This window comes from Eleginops maclovinus, chromosome 11 (assembly GCF_036324505.1).
Source record: "Eleginops maclovinus isolate JMC-PN-2008 ecotype Puerto Natales chromosome 11, JC_Emac_rtc_rv5, whole genome shotgun sequence".
NCBI lineage: Eukaryota > Metazoa > Chordata > Actinopteri > Perciformes > Eleginopidae > Eleginops > Eleginops maclovinus.
In genome coordinates, this window is record NC_086359.1 from 17,259,803 (window position 1) to 17,279,448 (window position 19,646).

Genomic DNA, 19,646 nt, shown 5'->3' on the forward strand with positions numbered 1-19,646 from the left:
TTTTAGCCTTTGCAGACCATTAACATGCACAAAAAAACTATACAACAAACTACAGGGAAGGGAAAAAGAAGAACATGGCCTCTTTAATGGGATTTTAAGTATATGTAGTATTCGTTCACAGCCGAGCTGCAACGATAAGACAGATACATATTCAACAACTACCTTGATAATAAAAATGTTCATGCAAAATGGCCATACCTTTATGTTCACCCTCTCCTATATGAACATTCCTTGCTGTTCTCTCTTTAAATGACTAAGTTAGCTACCTTAGCAAGCTAACTTACGGCAGACCTTCAATAAAATTGAATCATGCAATCACATTGTTAAAATAGCCAATAAAACTGACATTTTAGGTGCATTTCCAGTGGCAGTTGGCCAACTTTATTATCCCTGAAGGTCAACATGCGCTCCGGTCCCAGCTGTGTGCATCACTTTTTAGTGTCCCCTTTTCCGTTGTGTTTTGTGCTCATTGCAGCGTTTTTTTATTTGCAGCATTTACTGTTTTCAGCGTGTCGTTTATGCAGCGTGTTTGGTAAACGCTGTGCATGTTTCGTCAAGTTGGTGAAGATGTTATTATTCATGTTTTTTGGTGCATCTGTGTCTTTTTATATTTGCATTGCTTTTGAAAGTGCAGCACGTTTCTGCTAATGGAAGTGTTTTTGGCCTTTGTAGCGCGGCTGCACCTTTCAACCACCTTACATAACACTTAAGAAATGTGAATACAATTAATTGTGCTTTGATCAGAATGTTGCTGAACAGGCTTAGATATTATAACCATTTACATGTATGGGAAATATTCATTGTAACCACTCTCATGCAGGGCCGGCCCGAGGCATAAGCGAACTAAGCGGCTGCTTGGGGCCCCCAATCGAGTGTTGTTGTTGCGGTATTTGATATTGGGGGGCCCAAAATCAAATTCTGCTTAGGGCCCCCTAAAGGCTCGGGCCGGCACTGCTCTCATGCCATGTGTCTGGCTTATCGTCTGTTGCATAACAGCACCATGACAACCCTTGCAGTGAGCAAGTGATTATCTTTGTGACTACTTAACCATTCTGTTGACAGATCAGAAAAAACGACGAAATGTGAGCACGACAGAAGCACTCTGATGAAAAACATGTCAGTTTTTCACCATTTGTTCTCTGTTTTATTCACCTGCAGCTCTTAATCATTTTCCTCTTACACATTTCTAGGGTAACTGACCTTTATGCAGTGATAAATAATGTGCAACATGCAGGCAATCCAAAAAGAGTACCTGCAGTGTATAAAAAGATATTTGCACGAGCAGTGTTCAGAATGACAGCTTGCTGACAGGACTCACTCAGCTGAGGATAACATGATCCTCTCCCTTAGGCCCTTTAGACCGTCGTACTATTGGACAGCCAAGACACCACACATAGCAAGGAGCTCACAGCTTCAGATTAAATTAGATTGTGGAGTCTGACTTGATCTTCTTCAGTTAGGATTTCCACGAGCCTGTAGCCTTTGACCTACAGTCTGCAGCTCAGGGCACTATTTAAATACTACATGTTGATGCAGGTGTAGTCATTGCATAACTCAAATAAATACTTTGATAAGAAATGTATGTACATCCAATACTAAACAATCCATAGTGTCTATGGTACCGTAAGGCTACACTTAAATTGAGTTACTCTCGGCAGTGTAATGGATGGATGTATGTCAAAGTATTTTATTTAAAATTGTCTTTATATAAATATGTTGTGTATTAAATCCTTCCACTTTTTCTGAAATTGTGAACTGCTGCTGCTTTCAGAGAACAGGGATTGGCAAATGATTACAGAACATGAAAAAGATCATTCTAAACTATGATATGTCGACCTTTGAGAACATCTTTTTTAATTTTCACCCTGACTACATCTTCAATAATAGTGTGATGCGATAAAAGTAGCCTCACAAAGGGTGTCCAAATTAGTTTGGATTATTATTTATTTTACAGGTACTCAATATACTTTAAACTATATTGTTTAAAGTATAACTATTTATACTCTAAATAGCATATGCTGTAATTGGTATCATGTGGGGAAGGTTTTGGATAAAGTTACTCACTGGAGATCCCAGGGTTATTCTTTCTAATATATATATATATTATACAAAATATTTTAAAGTATTTTTTCAACCGTTTTGCACCAAAACCTTGAGGATAAATAGGATTCAGTGTAGTATCAATGATCATGGGCTTTGCTATGTTAAACATATGTACCACTCCCAGGCCCCGGCCGTGGCGCAACTGGCTGGGGCACCTGCACCGCACGCCGGCGACCCGGGTTCGAGTCCCGACCCGTGGTCCTTTCCGGATCCCACCCCGACTCTCTCTACCACTTTCCTGTCACTCTCCACTGTCCTATCCCATTAAAGGCAAAAAGACCCCAAAAAATAACTAACAAAAACATATTGTTTGACACATTCATTTGACGAATAAAAAAGTGAAATGATAAGAATCGTAATGCTGAAAGTGACCTTGTACTTGCTAGAAATAAGTTGTACTATATTTGACTTTGCTTTTTTATTGTCCACGTCTCCACATGTTTAACACAAATTAAGCAAACAAGGTCCTGATTCAATACGTCATACAGTCACTCAGAATGTAGCAATGCAAGTGGACCTTTTTTTCCAACTATGGACGCCTTAAGCTGTCTGCAGTGAAAACAGTGACGTTCGTTGCTTTAAATGTCAACTGATGTTTTGGTATGAGGGGAAATTCATGTTGGTGAGAACAATCATACTGGTATCACAATATATTGGCACCATTATGTAGTTGAACCACCATTATTTGTTTTACTTGTTCAATCATAAAACGTTTTCCATTCGTAAAATGTCATGAATTTGACAGGTTAGGTAACTATTCATTATTTATTTTCAGTGAATTAGTTTCTTTCCTATTCTATCATCAAACACTGACACTAATTACATAAAGTTTGGATAATTAAAAAGAATATTGAAATAAAAGATGCAATGAAGCTCTCATTGTGCTTATATTTTTTAAGCCCTTTGAAAATATAGAATAACGAAGTATATCCAATGCCTCTTTGACCGTATTACATTAATCTGAAAACAGGAAGTATAACAGAGCAGGCCTCCTGTGAACTCCAGCTGAACCCCCCACCCTACAGAGAGTGGCCAGGGGAGTTTTGTTTTTCTCTATTTTATCCTTTAAGGGACAGGGCACTCTTCTGACCTTTACTGTTTTTAACTGCACACATAAACAGAAGAGAGGGGGGGGGTTCACTCCTTTACCAGAAGGTACAGTACTAGTTCATGCTATACAGACCTTTAGGAATATCAAACACCTACAGCTGGATACAAAACAAAGTAGGATGTAACATTTTCACACTTTATGTTGAAATATAAGAGACACAATTGCATTTGCACATTAAACTTAATTGTTTCACCACATAGAGTATTTAAATAGTCCACTACTAATTTATAACTAGAGGACATGAGTGGCACCTGTTACTGAAATATGCATAGACAACTCCACCTGCTGGACGAATCTGTACTGCAAAGAACATTAGCACCACCATCAAAATGTAAATGTTCATACTTAGAAGGCCTTCTCTTGAGCTGGGGATAGTTGGGAGAAGTACTTACATCTTGTACTAAAATAATCAGTACCAGAGTGGTGGAATACTCTGTTACAAGTAAAGTCCTGCAATCAAAACGTTACTCATGTAAAAGAAAAGTATTAGCTTCAAAATATACATAAAGTACCAAAAGTAAGAGTACTCATGCATATATGTTTTTATTTTAAAGTTGTCTTGATTACTTTGTACACTGCAGGGTAGCTTGTGAATTTACTCCAGGTGTAAATAAAGTCTGATTTAAGTGTTGCTTTCATTTCACATCATTAACCAAAGTCTACTTAAGGTATCAAAATAATGTAGTGGAGTAAAAATACACAGCTCTCCTCTGAATTGAAGCAGAGTTAACCTTTGGAAATGAAGATTGAAGAAGATGAAGATTCAACTTTATTGTCATTGCACAGAGTACAAGTACTAGGACAACAAAATGCAGTCTCTGCATTTGACCCATCCTAGTGTTAGGAGCAGTGGGCTGCCATTATGTACGGCGCCCGGGGAGCAGTGTAGGTAACCAGTGTCTTGCTCAGGGACACCACGGTGGCACTTGGTCTTTCGGGGACTTGAACTGGTGACCTTCCAGTTCCCAGGCCAACGCCCCTATGGACTTTGCCACCACCGCCCATACACCAGTTGTAAGATTTTTTAACACTAACTAGTACTGCAAAAGGTTTAAAGCTTATAGGCAATAAACAAACTGCCTCTGTTAATGAGATCACGCTTGAGGTTTGACTTTACATTTATTTAAAATAAAAGTTTAATTTCACACCTTTATAAAACAGGACTTCTCAGTATAGATTTTTATAATAAAGTAAACTAATTGGAAATCAGCTGCTGCGTAGAAAGGCAACTCAAACTTAAATGTAGCAATGTGTTTTGAAAATGGTTGGTATATGTTGCGATATCACAATGTGTTTTGAAAATGGTTGGTACATGTTGCGATATCACAATGTGTTTTGGCCGCTTTGTGATTTCACAAGTTTTTTTTGTGTTGGGCAAACATTATCTACTAACCAACCAAGTAACATCCGCCCCCATCTTATCACCTGAATCTCATCCGAGAGCACCATTGTGTTTTTTTGAACCAATTACTTCAGAGACATGTTTTGCATATATCTGAGAGCTATAATCTATTGTTGAAAAAGAGTATAATAGGGGTCCTTCCAAGAGGAACAAAACTAAAGTCCAGTTGAGTGTTGAGCCTTGAGCTGCTGTTTGTAATAAAGAAAGGTTTTCTGGGTTAGTTTGATCAAATATAAAAGTTAAGCACTATACATTTGGTCGTGTTCCCAGCTGAGTCTGCACACCATGAGTGTTGTATTCAATGGGTTATACCACACTGGAAATTCCCCGCCATTGAGTTGAATAGTAATGAACTTACTTATAAACACATTTGATAGTTTTCTTTTATTTAGACAACCCAAATAAAAGGCACATAACATTGCGCATGTTTATGTAATAATTTGACAAACATACATTTAAAAAAATGTAGGAATGTTTGACCTTTCTGCTAATCAGAAAGCCTAGCCTCTCATATATACAAAATGACCATTGTTAATGTTCTAATACAAAAGATTTATAAAAAAAGGTTATCTTATCTTTCACATCTATCGTAACTACCATATCCTTGGAACTAAAATAGTTTTGTACAAAGATATACATTCAACTGCTTTCACAAGGGTCCTGGAATTTCAATTATTTTTCTTTTCCTAAAAAATAAAGAGATGTTCATCCATTCCACCAGAAATGATCAGTTTATCACATTATTATCGTATCAAATTTGGCAAACAGGCTATCATAGTGTATCTACGTAAATGCATAAGAACAAAGAAAAAGGAACTACACTAGTATTTTGTTTTAAACAAAACTTGGAGGGGGGGTGACAAACATGCGTATTGCATTGACACAGAGCTGCAACATGGCATTCAGTAAAAATGTTCAATAGCTACAGTGTTTGGGGGGGGGTCATGCAACATCGATCCTGTCCCTTAATTTTTTTCAGACACATTTTTATCATTCAGATTTCAGGCAGAGAGTGAACTTGCCTTTAAAATGTAGGGGGGGAAAAGAGTGCAGCATGTAGGCCATTGCACAGTGAATTATTATTCAAATGGACGGCTTTGTTCAAAATCAATGATCCTCAGACTTTTTGTCCCCGACTGTAGTAAAGTCTTACAACGGGACAATGCTCAATGATATAAGGAATCTAAAAAAAAGGGACATGGTAGATTTAGTTAATTTTAAAAAAGGAACTAAGTTTATGTGAAATGGGATTTTTATGTGTGTTTCCTGAGTGAAGGGTCCTTAGTATTGTTTTGGGGAGATAACATTAATAGTCTTTTTTCTTTAAACAGTGTACAGAAGAGTCAGACAAAACTAATAAGTTATTACTACAGCCTGAAAAAGCGTCACTACAAGGCCAGGCTGTTCCGCCACTAGATGGCCCTCAAGTGCAGGCTTACTAATCGAAACACTCCGATTTGATCTTTGATAATACTGCTGTCCACCTGTGTGTAGGATATGCTCTCAGTGCAAGACTCATTCCATACTGACTTCATGGAAAACTGAAAACAACGAAAAAGGCAAAATAAAAGAATACAAACCTTTCTGTTTCCATACCTTTAGAACCCCCCCCCAAAAAAAACATTTCATTGTCAAGAGGACTGCGCGTTGAGACGTCCGCTTGATCGAAAAAAGCAAGACATTTAAAAATGCTGACATGGAAATACATTACTATGTCAACTGTACAAGTTAGTACCTCAAGAGCTACTATCTGAGAAGAAGAAACGCTATACTGTGAAAAAATATACTTCCATGCAAATGGAAGCTGCTGTCCCTTTTACTAGACTCATTTCCTATAACATTAAATAGTGATTAGCAGGCTATAATAATAATAAAAAAAGAAACATACAAAGTAACACCCAGAGGCTTTAGGAGAGAACTTGCAAAAAACACCAAAAACAGCAATTCATAGTTATTGCTTCAGTCCGTTTCTCATCTCCCTTTTACAAAAGCACAGGGGTGTGTTTCCTACGGAGTCCGTCGAGGAATCGCCTCCTCTCGTTTCTCGTTATACAAATCACAGTTTCATCACTCTAACTGACTACTCTAAAAGTCTTGTCCTGATTTCAAGATAAATCCTATGCGATTTCTACTCGAGTGTTCTGCATCTGGTGTCAGTCACTTTAGCTGTGACTCGGGGAGCTCCTACCGGCCGCACAGCTCGTGTATATGTTCACTTCAGGGGGGGGAGGGTGAGTAAACGTGGTGGAGGGGGGTTTGGGGGGGGAGGACAGGAGTCTCTTGTGTCACTTCATTTTCCCTTTCCTTCTTGCCCAGGTCGACACCCGGCATCTTACCAGGGTGGGGAAGAAGGCAAGACTTGGGACAGGAAAGGCATGCTATCCATCGATCTCATGGCGATGTTGAGCGGACCGGCCATATTCATGGGCATGGAGGTTGTTATGGCGACCGGGTGGGCGATATTCATTTGCCCCGATGTGGGGATGTTGACGGAGGCGATGTTGACGGGCCCGGTGATGGTGACCGGGTGCTGGAGGCCCATCGCAGACGTGATGTTGACCGTGTTGGTGCTTATGTTCATTTGCGCCGCGATGGTGACCGGGTTGTTGGAGTGGCCCCGGTTCATCGAAGAGGTGATGGGGGCAGAAATGGTCACGGGTGTAGCCGAGTTAGAATTGCAGACTCCGTTACCTTCTGGGGACACACAAGAAAGAGCGTTTAACTTTGGCTATTCAAAGTCATTTGAAAGAGATAAAAGCAGAGCTAAATGGGCCAAACCCTGTTTAGCTAAAGTTGCGTAAGATTTGAACAGAAACACTATACTTTTAACAACCAGGACATGGCCAGGGTGATGGGATTGAACATGTACTGGTGACTAACATTCTTTTTCATCAACACTTTCCCTGTGAGAAAATGTTGATGGACGTGCCAGTGTGTGTGTGTTTATCCTCGTTCAACTTGTTTGGACATGTATCCAATCATTTTGTATCTGCCACTATTTTAAGCACATTTCCGTGTAAGCAAAGCCAAAAATAATAAATAAATCTAATGTGAATAATTGTGGTCAATATAATGACACATATAGGGAATATTCCTTTCCTTTTTCAATACATGTCAAATAGTTATTAGATAAAACATTTTGGTTTTCTCCTCTCTTTCTCAGGTTGCATTTTATTTATTATGAAAGACCTGTTATTTTTTTAGGGTTTTAAAGAAAAATGGCTTACATTTGGAGTTTCACCTTTGAACTAGAATCAAAGGCCTGGTTTATTATTTATTTATGATGTTTCAAATAATTGTTTACCTTTGTTTATTGGCCAAATAAAATGGTATAAGAGATTCTCTGGAAAAGTGTTAGGAGTTGTAGTAAGGATTAATTAACTTAATAAATCATTTATAGGTTAATTGACACAAATTAGGCAGAAACTTTAAAAAAGAGACGTTTGCCACACTGCCAATATCTCCACGGGGTCAGAGAGGGTTCTAAAAACCTAGACTTACAGAATGTATTTTTTTAAGTGTGTGTAAAAGTGTCAGCCCAATACGATGGACTAAAGATGTATAGAAATACTGTGTTATCTGCTGCAGCCCTCACTGTTGAGGTGTAATGTTATAGTGCCGTCATACCTTTGTTACAGGAGTTAAAGTTGGTCTGTCCGTGGGTCTTCAGATGGCTGGTGATGTATGCTGCACTCAGCATCTTCCCACAGATGCTGCAGGTCACCTTGCCCTCATGTCTGATCATGTGGGAGCGCAGTCGGTCTTTGGTGGCGAAAGCAGAGGTACAGGCCTGCACACGCACAGAACAACGGGGTCAAAAGGTCAGAGCAGTACAGCAACAGCAACAAAAATAAGTATATCGAGGGTAAGAATCTGCAAGAGGACAGTCTCTTACCGTTACTTGACATTTGAACGGCCTTTCTGAGGAATGCACATGCTTCACATGGCAGCTCAAGTGGTCTGGCCTAGATTGGGAGAACAAAACAAAACAACCCATTTAATCTTTGGACTGATGCTGTGAGCTCCTCGAAGTTAAGATGAGTAACATAATGGTGTTTAGATTCCATACCATCTTTGTAGCACAGAATTTCAAGTCGACGGTGTTTTCGCTACTAGAAAAACTATTAAAGGGGCCCTACTACGCTCCTTTTCAGGTTGATAATTGTATTTTGTGCTTTAACTGTGACTTTACTGTGCTTTATTGATCTTCTCTTACTGCCGTAAAGTAGTGACATCACTATGTAACACTCTCGCATCTATTGGTTGGCGCTCCAACACATAATATGTGATTGGCTTAGGGGTGGCACAATTGTAAGTGGTTGACACATCACAAAAAAGCTGGCCTGCTAACCAATCAGAGCAGACTGGCTGGTTAGACCGAGGGTGAAAAGAGGTGCTGCAGCACAGGCAGAATGAGGAAAATAAAGAGCTTTTTGAACATTAGAGCATGGAAACATGTCACAGTAGAGGCACTAAATACAAATATGAACCTGAAATGTTGACTTGATCCAAACAAATGTTTTGGGGTTACATCTACTTTACTTGTGATTTGACAACAGTTTCAAACATACAAGTGTGTATTATCTAGGCTTATTGAACGCCACATGTTAGAGCACAAAGCCTAATGTACAACTTTTCTATAAATTGAGGGTGCAGAAGTGCGGAAACATATGGATGTGCTCTGTTTGCTTTCATAATGAGGTGACGGGCGCAAAACAAATCCCTAAAAATGTCTGTCAATGGCAGTTACTTCTCCATGATCAATGGAGCGTGAATTAGTTTGACCTAGTTTCAAACGTGCACCACAGAGACGGTAAATTTGTCCACTTGTTTTTATGGATAAAGTGACGGTTTAGCATTAGGATACACTACCCCTTGCAGCATCGGTGTTAGTTACAGAAATATGGAGAGAATGTTTTGGGAAAATTCTAGGAATTTAGTTTGTGGTTTTCTTAAACCCTTGACTGCACAATATTTCTCACTGAGGATTCGTTAGAGGCTATGTAGGTCACAAAGTTAGTTTAACTTGCTTAAGGCAACGGAGGGATTTAATTATTGGATTAAGTTTCAAATGCACGACAACATATACAAATGTGAGGAATTAGGCTGACAAACCGTGGCAATCATTGACCTTTTAGAATGTAAAGACAGCATAGCTTTTTTTTTTTGGGCATTTTACTTGCTTTCACACTAAACTTTGCAGTATGAGACAACTTTTCTTATTCTAACATTTGTACAATTATTTCACCAAATTAAAAGCACCCTGACTATAACAGTTGGTGTTATTTTTTGCTATAGAATGTATTCTTCATATTCACAAGTGAAAGAAAAAACGTTGCTATGCACAATAAGGTTTATTCAAATAAATGATAAAGAAAACAACTTCCTCAGTAGTATTATTTAATGATCAGTGATAGGGCTGCACGATTTGGATACATATATGAATATTGCACTAGCTCATGTGGTGACTAATAAAATCTCAATATATTGTGCCGCCCTATTCAGCACATATCAGCAGTTGCAAGCAAAGGCTCTTTGCCTCTTGACCTTTACAGTGAAACAAATTCTTTCTTGGCACTGATCCTCCTGTTAGTTCTACTGAAGCTGAATCATGTTAGGAGTGCCATAATGGAGTGAGTAAGGACGGCTCCAGCATTGGCAGCTGCTACCAAACCGGAAAGTTTCACGCTGCTGGATTTATTTATTTCCTACACAATGAGAGGGGTCAAGTGGAATCTTCCCAGTAGTGCCATGAACCGGAATCTGTCCGTCCGTCCCCCCCCCCCCTCTTTCTTTTTTAGTGTTCCCCACTGTCAAGAAGTGCAGCCTGCCTGCGTACATATGTGGCTGAATGGCAGTGACTCAGTGACCTGTTATTCAGTCCCCATTCTCACTTTCCAGTATGCTGATGAATCCCTAACACCGCGTCACGGTGTTGGAGGCATGCCTAAAACTGTCCTACACAGCATGTTGCTAAAGTTAAAGCTTGGAATGCAGGGTTGATGTTTTTGTCAAGAACTCTTCTGATATTTTTGCTCGTTAAAAAAAGACAGTGATTTTGGGTCTATAAATCTAAAATTAAAAGCCATCACGAGACCCAAAATATTTATCCCCTACATACTAAATGTGTTGACCTGAGCGTTAGCGCACGGATCACTGCATTCCCAGGGGAAAGAGAGTCTGTGACATGGTGGCGGGAACCGCGAAGTGACAAGTGACGCCCCCTCCCCCCCCCCAACCCCCACCCTTGCTAATCTACCACTGGAACTCTCCCATGTGCGACTGTTCAAACATGTGGTTGAAATGGCGAGGGGGGGTCAAAACAAGTACAAATTTAAACTGCGTCGCACATTAATACATATGAAAAGAAAAACACACAGCCACAGGGGAAGGCTACATGCACACAGTATGTGGACCATACAATCGTCCCTCTATATGAAGTCCTGGTGCTTATCCAAACAGAACTGGCTGGATCACTCACTAACAAGTTATAGGTTGCTAAAAGCAATAGGGTTGCTTTTAATTCACTTTTGGTAAAGCAAAAATAAAGAAAGATGCCTCTGGCGATTGCATCCTTCAACAAATCATCTCTTTGTATGGCCTGTGCTTAATAAATATATATAATGAAGTGTTGGGATTCAGTTTAGAAAGCATGTTCCTATTAACAGCAAACGCTTAATCTCTGACGTTTTCTTAGAATTTGTTTATCATCAAGAAATGTTTTCCATGAAGTCAAGCTTTTCCTACATCGACCCTGGAATCCAACCATCAGAGTGTGAAAAGATTCTCACCCACTAACATAGGAATACATTAAATCTAAGAAGCATACTTCCTGTTTACGATTGCCTTGTGACGTGTTGATTGAAAGCATATTACATTTATTTAGTTTTGCATTTTCCCCCATTTTCTCACCAATTTACATTGTGCTGTTGTCACAGTGCATTGTCCTCTTTCCTGCTAATCCTATTGCCTGCCAAACGCTTCTTCAGATACACATGCAGGACAGTTTCACTGGAAGAGTATGACATGACGTCACATATTTAAAAAGGCCTAGATTGCGCATTCTAGACACATCCAAAACATACAGGTTAATGGAGCAACATCACATGACACCCTCACACTTGAGAATACTGTCAAGTCAAGTTTATGGAAGTGCAAGGCGGCAAAGGGCCTGTCTTAAGAAGTAGGTTTACTGAATAAATTGGACTAGAGCAGGAAAAAAAAAGTTAAAACAGTTGCTTTAGTCCATGCTCCACATGGGTGGGTGCTCATTTTTCTCATTAAGGTTGTGTATTACCTCCATTTTTGAAACAGGCCATGAAAACAACTCATAACTAAATCGTTTTATAACAATTCGACGACATATCAGTGTAAGTTTAATACACTTGAAGTCTATCTCAAATGATTGTTTACGAACAAACTGCATCATGTTTCTCTTTTAATATTGCGCTACTGGTCTAAGAAGGGACATAAGAACTTAACCCAGCACCTCAGGAGCTGTACGAGGAATGTACAAAGACATTTGAAACGGGTAATGTTATCTCCCCATGAAATCTGTTGCAAGCACTGTATGGCCGTCTCTCGCTCAGGGTCGGCCAGTCTGTTAGTTAGCATGAAGAAAAATGTATTCAATAGAGAATTAAATTCACCTTCTTTTCAATACTTTGTTCCAATAGCTCAACAATATTAAATTGCAGCATTTATTAAGGAATAGCATTGGTGAGCTATTAAAATAACTCATTTGGGATTAGTAAGGATAGGATTTCCAACTCAAAACGTACATAGGCAACAATATTTTTTTTTGCCTGATTCCTATTGTTTGTTTCTTTTAGGTTTAAGAATTCAAGGATACATTAACCCCAACCTTCTCCTTGTCAAACTTTATCTTTTTAAAGGTTTAACTTCAACATCTTTGTTACAATTTGAAAACTACATGTCTTCTTCACTCATCAAAGAGCACTTTTGTGTGCATCTGATCAGCCATGTGTGAGTTTGAAAGTGATATATGAAAATGAGAGGGTGTCTACCGGAGAATGATCGTTTGAAAAATAAATAAATAATGCTCTTACCTGGAAAAGCCTTTCCCACACACTGAACAAACGTAGGGCTTGTGGACTCCCCCGTCATGAGAGCGGACGTGGTACGTCATGCGGTCCTTCCTCTTAAAGCGTTGCTGGCAGATGGGGCACTCGAAAGGCTTCTCGTCCGAGTGGGACAGCTTGTGGCGGTTCAGGTGGTAGACATCACGAAAGGCCTTGCCACACATCTCGCACCCGTGGTTCTTCTTGACCGGTTTGGCGGGTTTCTTGGGGGCGTTTTGCTGCTGCATGTTGCCCATCGCGGATGACGTCATGATGCTCGCACCCGAAGAAACCGAGGTGGTCGCCGTTGAGAGGATTCCCGCCACCGTGGAGATGTAGGACGGGTGGCCGTTGTGGTCTCGCGACATGGTGGAGATCATGGGTACCATGGTCGGGGCCGTCTGGGCGGTCTTCTTTGGCCGTGACACCATCTTGATGCCGGTGTGGCTGGACTCGTGGCGCCGCAGGTGGTAGCTGTCGCGGAAGGCCTTGTTGCAGTAGCCACAGACGAACGGCGTCTTGCCTTTGTGTTCCTTCTTGATGACGGGAACTGGTGGCCGCCCGCCGCCTCCACTGGCCACATTGTCTTTGAGGAGTTCTGCAGCGCTGGTCGGGGGCTTCTGTTCTAGGTGGAGGGGCAGGATAGGCTTCTGGTCAATTTGTTCGACTCCTGCATTGAGAAGTGGCAACAGGCTGTTCTGGGCCACATGGTGCTGGTGGTGGAGGGCTTCATTGGCCTGCTGATGAAACAAAGACACATGCTGAGATAAATATTTGGTTTGGTCTTAAATTAGAACTACAAATTTGTTTTGGCAGCATTTTACAGAAGGGATAATAACCCTGAAGGTAGGGCTGGGAAATATATCAATATTATAAAGATATTGTGATTAGAGACAAGATTGAAGATGAGTGTTGTCTTTCACTGGTTTAAAAGGCTGCTTTACAGTAAGGTTATGTCATTTTTATGGAATCTTGCAGATTGTTTTTAGCTTTTCTATTATTGTGCTTACCCACTCAGTCAATAAACTCTTCTTTTCAAAGCCTGCATAAGAATATCCCAAAATACAAGTGTGACAGACACCTGTACCATCAATGGAGGTTGGTCAGGAAGGCTTAGTAACATGTTAGAAAATGCAAAATGGGCACTGGATCTGTCATTAATGAAGTGATGCCTCATAGCGCATAGGGATCAAAATATGCAGGATGAAAAATGATCCCATCATGACAGTGCTGATTCGTCATGTGACAGCAAAGCAAGCATACCAAAATTAGAGGCAAAGTTGAGTCCAGTGCTGGCCATCAACTCAGCAAAGGAGCTCAGTTAGAGGGCATGGTGAAGTAAAGGAGGGAAGTGCACGCACACACACACACTACAGATAAATACAGGTCACTAAACCAGACAAAACAGAGTGGATCACAGTGGCACAGACGCTTTTCTTGGAGTTTGTCAGTTTAAGTTAGTCATGCTCTAACAAGGTTTGAGAAAATCTAAATTAGGGCAATCACGATAACAGATACTGATATTTCTGGTGTTACTATATAACATTTTCTTTTACAGTGCATTTAGCCAGAACAGTAGGATTTAAGAGAAGCTGAATGGTTATTATATAATTAAATATATACTGTCAATACTGGTATATGGACACCCCTAGTCTAATAGAGGGAGTTACCCCCCTTAAGAAATGCCTTAGATTCTTGTTTATCTAGGGACTGCCCTTCCAACATCCATCGAAATGAACAGAGGTAAACTTAATGGAGGTTTACGGTCATCTAAAATGTCTACTTATCCATTTCCCTTCAAGATTCATGCTTAAATTGAATGAGAACTTGCTAAGAAAGCATGTTTCCCATATCAAAAGATAAATAATCTATCACAGTTTATGCTGTTGCTTCTGCTAAACGGACACAGTCAAGAGGACTGTGTTGTGGAACACCAGCAAGAAAAAGGGCAAGGTGAAATGCTTGACCTTTCCCTTTGAGGTTCAATCATCCATCTCAGAAGGCCAGCCAAGAAAAGGAGTTGCAAAAGGGAAGGCATGGGACAGAAAAGAAAAATGAACCACACAGTGTCCTCCTTATGTCATCCGGCCTATTGTGAGAGACACAAATCTGAGCAGTGATGCCTCAGCGGGGGATCTTTGTATGCTCATCTTCATTGATTTGGCTCATCTATTCATGAGATGGGGACATTGTTTATCCACACACTACTCGACCAAGCTCACCGTCATTCCCTCGTAAGCAATGGGACCTGGGAACTGGTGGAGAATGCCACCAAGCCCACCCATCCGTTTGTCAGAGCACCTGCTCACACTTGCCACCTTCCAGGATTAGTCGTCACTATAATGCCAATGCATAACCCGTACGCTGGCACACCGGGGGTGGGGTGGGGGCTCTATGTTTGGGTGGGGGGGATACCAGCCGGGGAACCCTCTTTGTGAAGTGCAGACAGCCACCGCAGACAGCCTGCCTCTATACAGAGGTGCAGGGCCTGTAAGCTGCTGTGCCTTCATGCAGCTCTGACCATTTTGACACAAATGCGCTCTGACAACTGGGGCTGCTCCCTCATAAATAACATCAAAATGGAGGGAGTGTCCTGATGGCTCCACGGGCCACTGTAGACTTGAATTGAGCTCATGGTCTGAGTCGGATTAACCACTTGTCTTTCTTCAATCTTTTGTGTTGCAGCTGCTTGCAGAAATCCAAATTTTTACAACAAAAAAACCATCTAATTGATATGGAAGAGAGGAGGGGGGCACAACACATTTTGCAGGAAACAAGATATAAAATATATTCTGAGCCATCCCTTCAATTGGCAAGTTTGTTTTTCACTTGTTTACAAGCACAAGTCATTGGTTGCTACATAGTTTTCTGAGTTGACATAAGCTCTTCCAAAACTTGAGTTTTGTTATCAATGTTTGTGGGTTTTCCCACATCCTTTAAAGCTATAAGGAAGCTGCATCTTGAATGCTGATGTTGTAGATTGCAATTATTTCAGTTGTTATTCAATTATGGTCAGTACAAGTGGTAAAAACACACCCAGCAACGTCCAAAAACAATGCAATTCGTTTTATGCAGTCTTTGCAAGTTTCTCAGTGTTTTTCAGAAAACTCCAGATGAGTTGTCTTTGTAACATAGATCTAACACCGCCCATAATCTGAATCTTTGCATTGCAGTAATAATCACCAACAATCCATTTAGCTTTTGTTAGCCCACAGGAATTATAACTACAACTCTGAAAAGGTAATAAGACATTTTTCAAGACAGACATTTCAACCAATTTTAGCAGTCCACACACAGGTGTAACAGATAACCAATTAAAAACCACTGCATTTCTTCATTCAAGGTCACCTGGACACTAATAAATCAAATATACATAGGTTGCTCGGCCCATTCGTATAGGAAATACAATGTAAAAGTCTACAAAAGCGGACTTAAATGAAAGCCTTTACTAGGACTTAAATCTCAATTGTTGGCTGATGCTAAAAGTTACTTAATTTATATAAATAAAGATATTAAAGATATTTAAAGGATTAAAAGTACTTTGTGTAGTTTCAAAGGGTCAGTTTGACATAACAGGCCTGCGTCAAGCAAAGCAAGCGCCACAGTAAGCTCCCTATTAAGCACCATATGGCAAACAGAAAGAGATAGTGGTAAACAAAGTCAAAACCCAGACGATGTGTCAGGGGCAGTGGTGGAGAACAAACCAGAGCTAAAATATTGAACCTGAATTCCTATGTTTACCTAAGGGATGAGTACAAATAAATAACAACATTTTTGTTTCAGTAGGAACTGTTATTCTGTGCCTAATGAAAAATAAAAATGATTACCATTTGAAATATAATTTGAACACTTTTTTGATACCAATTAATTATCACTGCACTGAATTTAAATATGTAAAATGCAATGTTGAGTATTTTTAGCCGGTTGTTTAGTGTAATATGAAACAGACCTACACGCGCAAATCAACAAAATGTCTTCCAAATGCAACGTGAATCACCAACAGCTATTTTTAAACTATGTTTACATGTCGTGTATTGCCTGTAAGGGAAATTCTAATAGTTTAATATGTGCAGTACAGTGTGTCCACCTGTTGAACATCAAGTTATTTTGGGAAGTTGTCAGTCTACTGCATTTGTAATTAATGCATAAATAGCACTTTTTTGATTTAGTTTATTCAGTATTTGTTCCCTTCTTTGTTTCAGCTATTGCAGTTTCTAAAGAAGTCAGTATGGAGCTTAACGCATTGAAGGGTTGTAATATGGCTATGCGCATCCAGAGCTTACGTGGTCTGAACAACATCAACTGTAGGCTAACAGTTTCTGAAATGTAAACATACTGCATATAATTCAAAAATAAGAGCAGCAGCTGTACTTGGTATTAGTCAGGCTCATTTACACAACAATATGGAACACTTAAAATGCACAAATGAATTAAAAAAAGAATAGGTTTATTATATTTTAATTTATACATACCTTTCTACTAAAAGTAACACATTTGAGTACTTCTAAGCTAACAATTCAGCAAAACATGGGCCAAGTGATGGGAGCTGAATGAAATATTTCCCTACTTACGTCAAGTGACAGAATGACTACTGCACATACATTTACATGAGACTCATAGAGTAACAGTGTGGGTACATAATAAATGCACAGTTTCTGGCTAGATGCCAGATTCTCCCAAACAAGCCACACTGCCCATCTGCCTTTTTTCACCAGGAAGAAATGTGTTCATAGGGGCAAGTAAGTGATCAGTCTGAGCAAAATACTACTAACAACACAAAAAGGTTGATGTATACGAAAACTGAGAAGAGACTTATCCTAATTTGTTATTTATCCTAATTATATTAACTTAACTTTGTGCAGCAGGGGCCTTATCGTCACTGTTTAGATGCATCTTAACATTTAAAATATATATAGGATTTTCAAGGTTCCATATGCTTCTCCCTGTTTCCTGGTAATGATGACACACATAAGCCCTGTAGCTATTTGACTTTCATGTCCTTCCTCTATTACATATCCGATCAGGGAACCCTATCAGCATCAGTTTGATTAACCTATTTATTGATTTGCTCTCTGTGCAGTGAATTAAAAGCGTTATACACTAAACATGTTTCTCTGTAGGTTAAACAGATTCCTATACACTATATCAAATACACATATATGCCTTTCATTGGTAAAATGACTCAAACACAACCGTACTACAAACAAGAACTTGTGATCTCATATTAAGCTAATAAAGATAATAAACTTAACAGCCATCAACTCTGTGGAGAATGTAGATTAGATAGTTAAAGAAGGTTTTTTTGTGAATGACACTAAACTGCTAAAGTTCACTCTTCCCATGAGGAGTTTATCACTCCCACTTCAATCACACTGGGGCATAACTGTATAGAACATGCATCGAAAAATCCTTCTTAAGACTTGGAAATCGACCAGAGACACCTGAATGATCATCTACTTATTAAAAGGGGTTCATATCACCTTTTCAAAAAGCATTCCAACTAAAAAAACGCGGCAAATCATTTAATCCCCATCCCCTTTAAAACTCTGGGTGTTCACGTCCACACTAGCTCTAATTATTTTAGGCTTAGACAGGCCATGGTAATAAAACATTTCATTCATTAAATTGAACAAAGCCTTTCATTTTAGTGAGAACCACTAAACGGTGGCAGACATCAATCTCAACAGCAGCACTCACTTTCTGGCTGAAAGGGATTTATACATTGCGTAATGCCGCTGCTAATTTCAAATCTGCTTCTTCGTTGCTAGTGTTAGCTGATGTTGTGTGCATACTTTGAATTCCTTTCCACCACGGTCTTCCCGAATAAATAGCTTTTCAATAAACAGAGAGCTGCACAGTGCTGCTTATCGAGCCTCCTAACATTAGTTTTGGAAGCACATTGCGATAGCCTCGCCCAAATTAAGCTAAATTAGCCACTGAGTTTGATGAAGGCAGCCTAAACATCGTTAGCTAACTTGGCTAGTTACTGTCGAACCGGCTGAGGCTGGCGGAAAGTTCACCGCGGACTTGCGAATCGTGGTTCGTAAATCTCAGCAGCCGATAACCTAAGTATGCACTTATTCGCCCTTTAAAAACATCTACCACTTTAAATGTGTGTTATCTGTAGTATTATCCATGCCACATTGAACGTATTCGCCATCTCATTATCCGAAGGCGTCCGATCAAAGCCCTCAGTCACAGGGGGGAAAAAACAGGTCTGTCTCGATTGTAACGGTGCAGTCTCCAGCCTTACTTCAAATTATCCCGCATGTTTTGCTGGCCTCGACTCGGCAAACAAACTTGAAGAAAAACCCAACGCTCTCGAGTTATTCAACATCAGTAATATAAGTGTTCGTAAAATAGAAAAACCAGCCATATTTCTCAAACGCACGTTGAGGAGAATTGATTTTTTGTTCTAGCGTCATTCCCAAGCCTCACAGCTGGACGCCTGGATTCATATACCATTGTTTTGCTTGGTTACTTGATCTTGGCGATACTCGTTTAAAAACTGGTTTTACCGCTAAGAAATCCAGTGCTAACCTATTTAAAGGTTGTTTTACGAAATATCCCGGTTTCTCTCCTAATGAGTCAACTTACTTGAAAAAGAAACGTACTCCAGCTCGGCTCCATTTCCACACTTACTAATTCTGTAGGAAACCTTGTAGAAGCCTACAACAAAGCAACCAAACATGGCAGCTGAAACAACTTCCGGTAACCTCACAGGCTGAACCATTTCACATACTATTCAGGGGGGTGCGTTTTAAATATAGTGTGTTACCAAAATAACAGGTGTAGTTGTTTACGTGGCTCATAATATATATATATAAATAGGAAAAGACTGAACACTTAAAAATAATCCAGATAAATCAGTGCAATCAGTATGGGAATTGTTCCCTGGTGTCACCGAACTAATTTGATGTAGCTGAATTTCTATTCACCCCTCTTAAGG

General features: G+C 39.8%; 1 protein-coding gene across 2 annotated transcripts; it reads right to left on the minus strand.

Moving 5' to 3' along the window:
- Positions 1-4,981: 4,981 nt before the first annotated feature.
- LOC134872745 (vascular endothelial zinc finger 1-like) lies at positions 4,982-19,412 on the minus strand. Of its 2 annotated transcripts, none has more exons than XM_063896176.1 (5): positions 19,295-19,412; positions 12,686-13,437; positions 8,512-8,581; positions 8,244-8,406; positions 4,982-7,307 (listed from the first exon to the last, which is right to left on the minus strand). In XM_063896176.1, the coding sequence occupies exons 1-5, from the start codon at positions 19,325-19,327 to the stop codon at positions 6,949-6,951; spliced, it is 1,377 nt and encodes a 458-aa protein (XP_063752246.1). In that variant the 5' UTR covers positions 19,328-19,412; the 3' UTR covers positions 4,982-6,948. The 2 variants fall into 2 exon arrangements, with proteins under 2 accessions (XP_063752246.1, XP_063752245.1); XM_063896175.1 differs by having other exon boundaries at positions 4,982-7,310.
- Between the last annotated feature and the right edge of the window lie 234 nt (positions 19,413-19,646).

Excerpts from the sequence above, each read along its gene's own strand:
- LOC134872745 (XM_063896175.1), bottom strand. The coding sequence starts at position 19,327 with ATGGAGCCGAGCTGGAGTACGTTTCTTTTTCAA. Across the intron at positions 8,407-8,511 it reads CGTTCAAATGTCAAGTAACG|GCCTGTACCTCTGCTTTCGC; the intron begins GTAAGAGACTGT and ends GTGCGTGTGCAG. Across the intron at positions 7,311-8,243 it reads CTTTAACTCCTGTAACAAAG|AAGGTAACGGAGTCTGCAAT; the intron begins GTATGACGGCAC and ends GTGTGTCCCCAG.